Below are 13,580 nucleotides of genomic sequence, written 5' to 3' on the forward strand. Positions count from 1 at the left end.
AAGAAATTCCTAAACGTCAAAGTCGGTTAAACGTTTTTAACCCCACCTAGACCGACCAAACATCGACTAAATTCGACGAATGAACTGGTATTTTAACCGACACTGGACATGATGATTTCTTTCAAGCTACCTTCTCTGAAGATTAAACTCTGACATCCTCTGAGTTAGCCGAAGGGCCATCTACTAACGCACCAACCTAGCGCAGAATTCCAACCGTTATGTGAAAAATATGAATTCCGAATGTCCATCACAAAATCTTAAATGAAATTCATTTTGTTCTTTCCAATGAAGGAAAGATAAGGAGAGACAAATATTTGTCATCCTTCTTTTGAAGCGCCATCTGATGAAAATATATTTCGGTTTTGTAAGTCTAACTTTTTTACCGATGACGGATGTGAGCATGCAAAAATGAAACAATTCACTTTTGTTGCAGGTAACATCCGGTCTCAGTATATATTGTTTTGCAAGAACCGTTGGATTTTTAACCCAAAATTACAGACAAGACTCGTTACAGTACTGAATTGGAGCTTCTGTCTTGAAACGGTAAGCTATTTGTGCTCGATGACTATCTCTTCACGAGCTGTTCATTTTCCAGTTACTGCGATCTGCGTCATCGAAGACTAAGTTGGTAAATAAGAGGAACGGCCGGGTTGATAAGTGTTGTACCCTTAAAAGACAACACAGTGCTATCTTCGTTTATCTCTTAAGGGTGTTAATCTAAATAAGACGGAAATATTGTAACAATCAAGCGATGTCATGATCGAGAGGATCTCGCTTGGCTTCATGTAAGAGATGATCAAGAAATGATACCTCTTTTAGGGAGGGGAGGGAAAGGTGAATAATGAACCTGAACCACTCTTACAAAGAGGAATTTTCCTAAGAATGTACAACATCGGTCATCTATTTGAGTTTACACATTCTCTTTATTCGGGCAAGCGATTTAAACTTGAAAAGTAGTGCACCGGGCGATAAGCTGAATTATGAAAAGTTGAAAATTTTATTTCTCGTGATATTCTCGGGCCTTGTCGTATTGACCAAGTGATCAAAACAAAGTTGCTAGGTTTCCGTAGCTTGTTCAGTACTTTTCAAGAATTTGAAAATAATTTTCTAATTCTTGAAAAGCCTTTTACCTGAATAGGTTAAGTTTTTCCCACAATTTCTTTTCCTGAATCTCATCGGAACTTCCTTCAAAGAACGAGTGATTTTTCCTTCGGATGTCACGTACTTCTGACTACTCGGAATTTTCCGGAAGTTTCACTTTCCAATAGTAATGGATAATTGGGGTGGGCATATTTTTTTTAACGAGGAGAGGGATGGAAAGGAGTTCTATAGCAGCATCTAACAAGGATTCAGGAGCAAAACATGATGTTTCATTATTATTACTGCTGGGGGAGCTGAGTTACAAGCAACTGAAGATCCTTTTGGTTACCCTCCTGAGTAGTCTGAGTAGGTAAAGCTGTTGTTACCAATTTCTAATATCTTGAAGGAAAAATGAAAACTGTGATCAAAGACATTTAACACAAATAGTGAAAACATAAACTTATACACTCTCAGATAATATTTGAGGAATTGGAGTTTTCTATTCTAAAACGATCAGTTATGTACATGCCGTTAACAGCAAATACAGCAGAACTGGAAACGATTTGAATTTGTTTCTACTGACTAAACGGAAGATTGCGCCAGCGACATCCTTAGTTTACGCGTGACGCTATAAAATCTGTAATTAAAGATGTTACGGCATACAAGAGTTGTGACGCTTTACCCCGAAAGGAAAAAACTTGCGAAAAATTAAACTTTTCGCCAGATATCAACACGACCTCCAATGCTATTCCTAAATATTAAAATGGCTGGCTGAGGAAAATATCATAAACTTATAAAAATTTTAGTATCGAGTGATTGTTTTTCTCCTGAGTCATCAAATAATTCTTTGCCTGAACGCAACGGGTAACTTATCATTTTTATGTCGAAAAGAAACAATATTTATTTTCTTTACGGTCATTACATTTGTAGTCTATGAAAAGGAACAAAACTGGCCCCCACGAACTACGCGCCATCAATTTTTGTCCGAAATTTGGGCGATCGCCTTTTCAGTAGAAAATAACCGACTCCGAAAGAAAGACTTTGACAGATTGGTATACATTTTCTCGACGGTTCTTGGCTTTATGCCGATTCTGTCCGTTTACTTTCAGTTTGATGGCGTGACAAGAGACAAAAAAATAATTTTGGTAAATTACCGACTATTTACCATGGAGTTTTTCTACTTTTTCAAGAAAAAGTTGACTTCCTTCGGACGATCTTATACAAGTCCCTTTGCCATCATTAAAATGAATAAGGAACGTTCCAAAAGGAAATTCGTATCAATGCTGACTGTTTTAGAAATCCAAACAACACTAGTATCGTTATGAAAGCTTCAAAAAACTTATCATAAGAATAACAACATAAAGTGCATATAGAAATATCATTGTCCCCCCCCCTCCCTTTGAAAAGAAGCTATGGCTTCTTACATTGAATGAGATATTTAAAGGAAAAAAATACTATTGTTTATATTTCGATATCTTATAATACTTTTCCAAAAAAATCGACAAATAATGCACTTATTTCAAGGATTTACACAATCAAAATGCAAGATCATCAAATAAAGTGCATATCGATGATGCACGGACAATTATAACAAACACGCCATAGAGTACAGGACTTTCATTCAGAGGTAGCTAATATGGAACATTCTCCGAACACATGCATAACCTGCGAGTCATAATAAATTTTTAATTTAGGAAGCAGATCAAAGGAAACTTACTTTATTATTTAATTTCTAGAAACGCGAACTTGTTGCAAGGAAATGCGATTATTATTAAGACATGTAGCAAAGAAACAAATGAAGTAACGTTGGGATAAGAAGGCATTACAATTGAAATGATCATGCTATTGCATTTGACAAGGGTGAATGATGTCGTGTGTTTTAAACATATGTCATTTTTGTTTCTGGTTCAAAAGAAAAGGTTGGAAGTAAATGTGGGTAAAAAGTAAAATTTACTGTCTATCATTTTAAATATTGGAAAATCAAGGCAATACTGTCTTAATGAAAACATTAATGATTCCCTTTATCAAATGAGACAAACGGGAACGAGTTTTAAGTGATATAACTAAGCCCAAACTGCCACCGTCATTTCATTTGGATTTCCGCCTAGGTAGATTTTGGTCACATGTTAGGCAACGTTTAATCAAGAACAAGATAGAATTTCATTTCAAGCCTATTTATCAATTTTGTGGTGTATAACTTTCGCATTTTAGTACGTAATATTTCTTTTGAATCTTCAAATTGTCTTGAAACTTAAAAGAAAATTGTTCTTTGAAAATTCACTAAAATTCGGTAGCCAAAATGATTTGTTTAGGTGTTATTTGATTTTCGCGTTAACCTGTAATTTCGTCAGTCGCAGGCACCTTCTGTTGCTTCACACAGAAAAAACACAAGACGCGATGTGTAATGATCGATTTTTTCCCCAATCTGACGCCATAACAGAAAAACCTTTAGAACACCTGTAAACTCCGAGCGCTTCGGAGTAAGTGATATTTTTAAGGAATCTTCGGATTGTTTTCAAGTTCAAGGATTGTAAATTAAAATTTTATAATGATGTTCTCTTATTTCAGTGTGAATCCTTGCACGCCTGCCAGTCGCTGGTGCAGCTTGTTGAAACTAAAATGAAAAAAAAATAAAGTCTTTTAAGATCATCATTGGCTTCTTTTTCACCCCACCACCATTCTTAGCAACAAAGGTCGCCATTTCGTTTGTTTATCACTCGCCAAAAAACTATCAAATGCACTCAAAGCCTAAAATCGAAAAAAAGTTTACAGGAATCGACCAATCGAGCGAGCGAGCGAGCGAGTGTCATCAGTTCACTACATCATATCTACAACTCGCTCTTGCGCATGCGCGTAATAATTCACGAGTTAAAAATGAGAACTGTGATCAAAGATATTTAGCAAACACGGTGAAAAAAGGAACTTATAAACTTTTTAAGGAATTGGGTTTTTGATTCTAAACTGATCCGTGATGTATAGACCGTTAACTGGTGGTTGGCAGAATACAGCAGAACTGGAAACGATTTGAAAATTAAATTTGTCTCTAACACTAAGCGGAAGATTGCGCTGGGCGATCTCCTTAGTTTTGATTGACTCTATAAAATCCAAAATTGAAAATAATACGGCACAAAAGAGTATTGACGTTTTATCCCGAAAGGAAAAAACCTGTGAAAAAATTAAACTTTTCGCCAGTCATAAAAATAACCTCCAATGCTATTCCTAAATATTAAAATGGCTGGCTCAGGAAGATATCATGAATGTATATAAATTTTGGTATCGGAAGTTTCACTTTCCAATAGTAATGGATAATTGGGGTAGACACGTGGGGTGGGTATAAGTTAGCCGTTGCCAGAACACAACGGATAACTTATCATTTTTATGGCGAAAAGAAACAATGTCTATTTACTTTACGCTCATTACATTTGCAGTTTATGAAAGGGAACAAAATTTTTGTCCGAAATTTGGGCGATCGCCCATTCAGTGGAGAAATATTGACTTCGAAAGAGAGACTAAGCCAGATTGGCATACGAGACAAAAAAATAAAAATTTTGATAAATTCCCGACATTTCACTATGGATTTTTTCTTCTATTTTCAAGGTCAAGATGTACAACATAAAAGAAGCCATATCAGCTATATACATAGGTATAGTAGTCGCCGAGTTCCTTCGCAAAACTGGTCGCGTGTGGCAGGCCCTCGAGGTTTACAAATCAGCAATCAACATCATGAAAACGATGGAAAACACACATCGCCAGGCACTACGTTATGCACAACTCGGATTAATGTTGCAATTGCAAAGTCAATATGAGAAGGCCCGAGAATATCAAGAGAAAGCACTCACTATCAGAATAGAAATTGGTGACAGGGATGGAGAAGCAACAAGCTACGGAAACCTAGGAACTTTGTTCCAATCACTCGGTCAATATGACAAGGCCCGAGAATATCAAGAGAAAGCACTCGCTATCAAAATAGAAATTGGTGACAGGAATGGAGAAGCAACAAGCTATGGAAACCTAGGAACTTTGTTCCAATCACTCGGTCAATATGACAAGGCCCGAGAATATCAAGAGAAAGCACTCGCTATCAAAATAGAAATTGGTGACAGGAATGGAGAAGCAACAAGCTACGGAAACCTAGGAACTTTGTTCCAATCACTCGGTCAATATGACAAGGCCCGAGAATATCAAGATAAAGCACTCGCTATCAAAATAGAAATTGGTGACAGGAATGGAGAAGCAACAAGCTACGGAAACCTAGGAACTTTGTTCAAATCACTCGGTCAATATGACAAGGCCCGAGAATATCAGGAGAAAGCGCTCGCAATCAGAATAGAAATTGGTGACAGGGATGGAGAAGCAACAAGCTACGGAAACCTAGGAACTTTGTTCCGATCAATCGGTAAATATGACAAGGCCCGAGAATATCAAGAGAAGGCACTCGCTATCAAAATAGAAATTGGTGACAGGAATGGAGAAGCAACAAGCTACGGAAACCTAGGAACTTTGTTCCAATCACTCGGTCAATATGACAAGGCCCGAGAATATCATGAGAAAGCACTCGCTATCAAAATAGAAATTGGTGACAGGGATGGAGAAGCATCAAGCTACGGAAACCTAGGAACTTTGTTCCAATCACTCGGTCAATATGACAAGGCCCGAGAATATCAGGAGAAAGCACTCGCTATCAAAATAGAAATTGGTGACAGGAATGGAGAAGCAACAAGCTACGGAAACCTAGGAACTTTGTTCCAATCACTCGGTCAATATGACAAGGCCCGAGAATATCAGGAGAAAGCACTCGCTATCAAAATAGAAATTGGTGACAGGGATAGAGAAGCATCAAGCTACGGAAACCTAGGAACTTTGTTCCAATCACTCGGTCAATATGACAAGGCCCGAGAATATCAGGAGAAAGCACTCGCTATCAAAATAGAAATTGGTGACAGGGATGGAGAAGCAACAAGCTACGGAAACCTAGCAACTTTGTTCCAATCACTCGGTCAATATGACAAGGCCCAAGAATATCATGAGAAAGCACTCGCTATCAAAATAGAAATTGGTGACAGGGATAGAGAAGCATCAAGCTACGGAAACCTAGGAACTTTGTTCCAATCACTCGGTCAATATGACAAGGCCCGAGAATATCAGGAGAAAGCACTCGCAATCAGAATAGAAATTGGTGACAGGGATGGAGAAGCAACAAGCTACGGAAACCTAGGAACTTTGTTCCAATCACTCGGTCAATATGACAAGGCCCGAGAATATCAGGAGAAAGCACTCGCTATCAAAATAGAAATTGGTGACAGGGATGGAGAAGCATCAAGCTACGGAAACCTAGGAACTTTGTTCCAATCACTCGGTCAATATGACAAGGCCCGAGAATATCAGGAGAAAGCACTCGCAATCAGAATAGAAATTGGTGACAGGGATGGAGAAGCAACAAGCTACGGAAACCTAGGAACTTTGTTCCAATCACTCGGTCAATATGACAAGGCCCGAGAATATCATGAGAAAGCACTCGCTATCAAAATAGAAATTGGTGACAGGGATGGAGAAGCAACAAGCTACGGAAACCTAGGAACTTTGTTCCAATCTTTCGGTCAATATGACAAGGCCCGAGAATATCAGGAGAAAGCACTCGCTATCAAAATAGAAATTGGTGACAGGGATGGAGAAGCAACAAGCTACGGAAACCTAGGAACTTTGTTCCAATCACTCGGTCAATATGACAAGGCCCGAGAATATCATGAGAAAGCACTCGCTATCAAAATAGAAATTGGTGACAGGGATGGAGAAGCAACAAGCTACGGAAACCTAGGAACTTTGTTCCGATCACTCGGTCAATATGACAAGGTCCGAGAATATCATGAGAAAGCACTCGCTATCAAAATAGAAATTGGTGACAGGGATGGAGAAGCAACAAGCTACGGAAACCTAGGAACTTTGTTCCAATCACTCGGTCAATATGACAAGGCCCGAGAATATCATGAGAAAGCACTCGCTATCAAAATAGAAATTGGTGACAGGGATGGAGAAGCAACAAGCTACGGAAACCTAGGAACTTTGTTCCAATCACTCGGTCAATATGACAAGGCCCGAGAATATCATGAGAAAGCACTCGCTATCAAAATAGAAATTGGTGACAGGGATGGAGAAGCAACAAGCTACGGAAACCTAGGAACTTTGTTCCAATCTTTCGGTCAATATGACAAGGCCCGAGAATATCAGGAGAAAGCACTCGCTATCAAAATAGAAATTGGTGACAGGGATGGAGAAGCAACAAGCTACGGAAACCTAGGAACTTTGTTCCAATCACTCGGTCAATATGACAAGGCCCGAGAATATCAGGAGAAAGCACTCGCTATCAAAATAGAAATTGGTGACAGGGATGGAGAAGCAACAAGCTACGGAAACCTAGGAACTTTGTTCCAATCACTCGGTCAATATGACAAGGCCCGAGAATATCATGAGAAAGCACTCGCTATCAAAATAGAAATTGGTGACAGGGATGGAGAAGCAACAAGCTACGGAAACCTAGGAACTTTGTTCCGATCACTCGGTCAATATGACAAGGTCCGAGAATATCATGAGAAAGCACTCGCTATCAAAATAGAAATTGGTGACAGGGATGGAGAAGCAACAAGCTACGGAAACCTAGGAATTTTGTCCCAATCACTCGGTCAATATGACAAGGCCCGAGAATATCATGAGAAAGCACTCGCTATCAAAATAGAAATTGGTGACAGGGATGGAGAAGCAACAAGCTACGGAAACCTAGGAACTTTGTTCCAATCACTCGGTCAATATGACAAGGCCCGAGAATATCAGGAGAAAGCACTCGCAATCAGAATAGAAATTGGTGACAGGGATGGAGAAGCAACAAGCTACGGAAACCTAGGAACTTTGTTCCAATCACTCGGTCAATATGACAAGGCCCGAGAATATCATGAGAAAGCACTCGCTATCAAAATAGAAATTGGTGACAGGGATGGAGAAGCAACAAGCTACGGAAACCTAGGAACTTTGTTCCGATCACTCGGTCAATATGACAAGGTCCGAGAATATCATGAGAGAGCACTCGCTATCAAAATAGAAATTGGTGACAGGGATGGAGAAGCAACAAGCTACGGAAACCTAGGAATTTTGTCCCAATTACTCGGTCAATATGACAAGGCCCGAGAATATCATGAGAAAGCACTCGCTATCAAAATAGAAATTGGTGACAGGGATGGAGAAGCAACAAGCTACGGAAACTTAGGAACTTTGTTCCAATCACTCGGTCAATATGACAAGGCCCGAGAATATCAGGAGAAAGCACTCGCAATCAAAATAGAAATTGGTGACAGGAATGGAGAAGCAACAAGCTACGGAAACCTAGGAACTTTGTTCCAATCACTCGGTCAATATGACAAGGCCCGAGAATATCAGGAGAAAGCACTCGCTATCAAAATAGAAATTGGTGACAGGAATGGAGAAGCAACAAGCTACGGAAACCTAGGAACTTTGTTCCAATCACTCGGTCAATATGACAAGGCCCGAGAATATCAGGAGAAAGCACTCGCTATCAAAATAGAAATTGGTGACAGGGATGGAGAAGCAACAAGCTACGGAAACCTAGGAACTTTGTTCCAATCACTCGGTCAATATGACAAGGCCCGAGAATATCATGAGAAAGCACTCGCTATCAAAATAGAAATTGGTGACAGGGATGGAGAAGCAACAAGCTACAGAAACCTCACATGTTTGTTTCTCTCACTAGGCATGTATGTAAAGGCTGACAAGTATCTAAAGAAAGGAATGGACGTTAGAAAGGGTGTCGATGACAGAAGTGGAGAAGCAGCAGACTACACAAACATAGGCATAATTTGTTGTAAGCGTGGTGAATATGACAAGGCTCAAGAATATTGCGAGAAAGCCCTTACAAGTCTCATAGACATCGGTGATAGAGAAAACGTAGTAGTCTGCTACAACAATTTAGGATTTTGTTACCAATCTCTTGGTAAAAATGACATAGCTGAAGGATACCTTAAGCAAGCTCTTCTACTAAGTAGGGATATTGGACACAACTTGAACGAGTTTCGCTGCCTTTGTAATTTATCGGCGTTAATGGCGTCGCAAGGTCATCTTGAAGAGGCTTCTTCGTATCTTTTTCAAGGCATCCAAAAGTTCGAAACTTTGAGAGGTTATCTTAAAGAAAACGACGAGTTTCAAATATCCCTTTTAGAAAAGTACGGCACCTTTCCCTACAAGTGGTTCAGCATATTGCTTTCTTCCACTGGAAAGCCTGAAGACGCCCTTTACGTCGAAGAGCTGAGAAGGGCAAGATGCCTGGTCGACTTGATGACAGCTCAGTACTCTGTTCAAGAGCAGATCTCAAGCGATCCACAATCTTGGTGTGGCATTCAAGGGATCATCAGAAAAGAAGCAGACTGTGCATGCCTGTACATTTCGGTTGGCGGAGATGAGGTACGGTTTTGGATAATAAAAGCAACGGGAGCTATTCTTTTTTCAGAAAAGAAAGTGAACCTGGACCCAAACAAGGTGACCGGAATAGTCCCTGAGTTAGATGAGTTTTTTAAAGAACTGATGTCACTTCAGCGCAACAACCGATCAGGGCTGCATTACTGTGATACCAAAGACTTCAAAACAAGTCTTCACTTGTGTTACAAGATAATCGTTGCTCCTGTGGCCAGTTTACTGAAGCAGCCCGAGATCATAATTGTCCCTGATTCCTGTGTGTACCAAGTGCCATTTGCAGCCTTAGCTGACGAAGGAGGAAAGTATTTATCAGAGACATTCAGGATTCGGCTGGTTCCCTCTCTCACGACTCTAAAGCTTGTGCAAGACAGTCCTCCAGACCATCACAGTCAGACCGGGGCTCTGATAGTGGGTGACCCTGTGGTTGGAAAGGTGATTTACAAGGGACGGTGCAGAGATATGACACCATTGCCGTGTGCAAGAAAGGAAGCAGAGATGATTGGAAAACTTCTTGGCGTAACGCCTTTGACAGGAGAATCCGCTACAAAGCATTCTGTACTCCAAGCGATAAATTCAGTGAGCCTCATACACATTGCTGCGCATGGAGATTCTGAAAGAGGGGAGATTTTTCTTTCTCCTAAGCACCTTACCCTACACCCACCTTTTCCTCGAGAAGAAGATTATCTTTTGACGATGGCAGATATTTCAAAAACTCGGTTGCGAGCTAAACTAGTGGTGCTTAGTTGTTGTCACAGTGCTCGTGGACAGATTAGAACCGAGGGAGTTATTGGAATTGCCCGAGCATTCTTAGGATCCGGAGCTCGTTCAGTGTTAGCAGCACGATGGGCCTTGGATGACACAGCTACAGAGCAGTTCATGACTTGTTTCTACAAACATTTGTACCGCGGTGAAAGCGCAAGTGAATCTCTCCACAAGGCCAGGAAGTGGATGAGAAATAACGACTTTGATAAAGTTTCTCAATGGGCGCCATTTATGATCATGGGCGACAACGTGACATTTGATTTTGGAAGTTGGCCGGTGCCTAGCGCACCTTAAGAGCCACAACTTTGATAAAAACTTCTGTAGCAGAATGAACTGAACTTAGTTAAGCTCAGAACTATTTAACTACTAGCCTGTAGAAAAAGGACACCATACGTGAAGGAAAACTCGGATCAATACACAGAGGAGAGCATTTCCATAAAATGCTTATCAGACATCTAAGTTTTTTAATCTGAAACAAGACAGCGTATAGTGTTATCTCTTTATAGGAGTTCCGAAGTTAAAAACTCCAATTTATTTTTTAAGTTTTTAGTTCAGTAAACAACCCAAGCAAGTGTGACAATTTTTAGGTTTCGAACAAAGATTAGTTCTTCGAGGAAAGAAAATTTTTAATCCTTTTTCAAAGGCGATTAGTCAGTCAATTCAGAGACTTTTAAACAAATGTGTAACTTGGAAAAGAAGTTTTTTCTGAGCTTAAATTTTTGGAAATTTCTTGCAAGGCTTTTGAAAAAAAATATTGTGGTTTAACATGCCAAAATAAACACAATAAAAAAAAGGGGAATACTTTATACTAATCGTACAGTAATACAAACCCTTGTATTCTCATAGAAACCCCAGTAGTTTTATCAATTTAACCCTTTAACCCCTGGGAGTGACTAGCATCTAATTTCTCCTCACAGTATCCGACTACTGAATCAAACATCGAGGTCATAAGAATAATGAAAATGATCAACAAGTACAAGAGCTCTTGATTATTAAGCAAAATCTCCTTGTCAGCACCTTAGGAAATGTATAGAAAACAGTCTGAAGAATATACGTACTGATCTTAGGGTGTAAAAGTTAATCGATACCCCTATGTGTAGATACTGTTGTATCCTCACACAGACTCTTGTATGCTCATAGATACTTTTGTATCCTCGTTATCCTTCACTTTCCCTCTGCTGCTACTATTTCGCTCCGTTTAATCAACTGAACGTCACAAAAAGGTTACTTTATTATCAAAGGGCAATTTAGGTAGGGGATTCCATTTTATTGACTAAAAAAACTCAACAGATTTTTCGTCTGCTACTATTGTGCCATATCTGTGACTTACAAGACAATAAATGTTCAATGAAAACCTAAAGAATACCAAATAAATTTGTATGCTACAAAAATTTGCATGCGAGAAAAATAGTTCTTAAGACCGTTGACCGTATCCACCCCCACATTTATATATATATATATATATATATATATACAGTTTAGCAAGGTAACTTTTCTAGTATTTCAGAACACCGAAGCAAATATATTACCGAGCGAACTTTTGATAAAAATGCCAAAAATTATTAACGAGAAGATGTGACATTCAAGTAACACCACTGAATAATTCTGAAGATTAATAACACAATTATTCATCAGATGTAGGGGATCGCTGAAATGGTTCAAACTGGCTTATAAAATGTGACTTATTGAATACCTTCGATCCAATAGGTGTGGATTGTTTAAACGAGCTGCAATTGTCATTAGAATTTGTCCCACTTTCAGCTTAAAACAGTGTTGCAATGCAGTGTGAACGCGGCAACATGAAAACCTGACTCATTTTCTGTCAACAAACTGCACTCTAACAGGTCTGTCAGGAATGGTGACCCCTCTCATGAACGGCTCCTTACCACGGTGGGTAAGAGATGTCAAACTGCTATACGATTCTGGCCATCAGCAGATGAAACTCTAACTCGGCAATACGTCGACCGAGGCACATACGTGTTCCGAATCCAAACGGAAGAGAAGCAAAAGCTTCTGCTGATTCGATCAAAGCGGTATCTTTGTTTCGCAACCATCCCTCCGATTTAAACGCTCTGGCATCTTCAAAAATACTCTCATCTCACCCCATTTGGTGAACAAGGAACTTAACTTGAGCAGTGCCCCCAGGGATATGGTAGTCCCCTAATATTATGTCTTCTTTCGGTCTTCGCGGGATAGCGGAGAGAACAGGGTATAGGCGGAGGGTCTCTCGTAACCAGGCCTTCAGGTATGGCATACGAGCCAGCGTTTCCGGCGTTGCAAAGGTAGAATTTCCCACCACTACTGAGAGCACTTCTCGTCGAAGAATCTTCGTTTCTCAGGATTTTTGGCCAACATGTAAAGAACCCATTGCATCGTGTTGGACGTAGTGTCAACTCCGGCAAACAGAACATCGATTACACTCGCCAACAGGTCATCCTTCGTCAGCTTTCCGCTGGCCAGGAGGAACTTGAAGAAGCCAGCTCGGTCACGCTCTGTTTCCTTTGATGGCTTGCATGACTTCTCCTCCAGTTCGTTGATTCTTCTCCCGATAAATAGTTCGGCGTAGTCGTACATTGTGTCAAAATTATCAAAAACTTTTTAAATTTCTGGGTCTCATAGATCTTGTAAAACCAAGGTGGCAAAAAACCGACCTCCACCGCATTCGCCAGAAAATCTCCGACGGCATAACTCTTATTGCGCAAGATGATCATCTCACAGCTGGAGCTTGGGCCACCTGTGGTCCAACCTGTGTTGAGCGGCACCGTAAAAAAAACTTAAGCGGTCGCCCTTAGTTAAGCGGCCAGCTCTCAGAGTCCCGAGAATTTTTCTCCTCAATTACGACAATTATGAATTCTATTAAGCGGTCGTGGTCACCCTTTGCTAAGTCCCAACAGCCTGTTTGCATTGTCCTCCACCTGTTTTTAATGGTCACTTAGAGCGGACCCACTCAAATAAAGCTAAGGACGAACTTTCAAGTAAACTTTAACCCATGTTTATCTCCCAACCTCAAATGCAAACGGTACGTATTTTTGAGTGAGTATTTTTACATTAAGTGTTCGACTTTGGCGCAAGATGCCGTTTCATATCGTTTTTTTGTGATACCCCCTTACTGTGAAACCTTTATTAAGCGGTCAACTTATATTAAGCCATCTTAACCCAGTGGGTGACCGCTGAACACAGGTTCGACTGCAGATAGTTTTTTTTTCTCATGCATCTTCTAGCATTGGAAGTTATTTTTCTTTCCATCCGATATCTTATCGGAC

At 40.0% G+C, this 13,580-nt stretch overlaps 1 protein-coding gene and 2 pseudogenes across 1 annotated transcript; 2 read left to right on the forward strand and 1 right to left on the reverse strand.

Moving 5' to 3' along the window:
• Positions 1 to 5,004: 5,004 nt before the first annotated feature.
• Positions 5,005 to 6,660, forward strand: LOC136277931 (tetratricopeptide repeat protein 28-like; the record flags this gene model as incomplete). The annotated part of the gene is made up of 1 exon (XM_066160837.1): positions 5,005 to 6,660. A coding segment is annotated over one exon (1,656 nt), but the record flags the coding sequence as incomplete, so codon positions are not given.
• Positions 6,661 to 8,511: 1,851 nt separating this feature from the next.
• On the forward strand, positions 8,512 to 10,626 carry LOC136277621 (tetratricopeptide repeat protein 28-like; annotated as a pseudogene).
• Positions 10,627 to 12,129: 1,503 nt separating this feature from the next.
• On the reverse strand, positions 12,130 to 12,904 carry LOC136277803 (cytochrome P450 10-like; annotated as a pseudogene).
• Positions 12,905 to 13,580: the final 676 nt, after the last annotated feature.

Source organism: Pocillopora verrucosa, chromosome 13 (genome assembly GCF_036669915.1).
Source record: "Pocillopora verrucosa isolate sample1 chromosome 13, ASM3666991v2, whole genome shotgun sequence".
Classification (NCBI taxonomy): domain Eukaryota; kingdom Metazoa; phylum Cnidaria; class Anthozoa; order Scleractinia; family Pocilloporidae; genus Pocillopora; species Pocillopora verrucosa.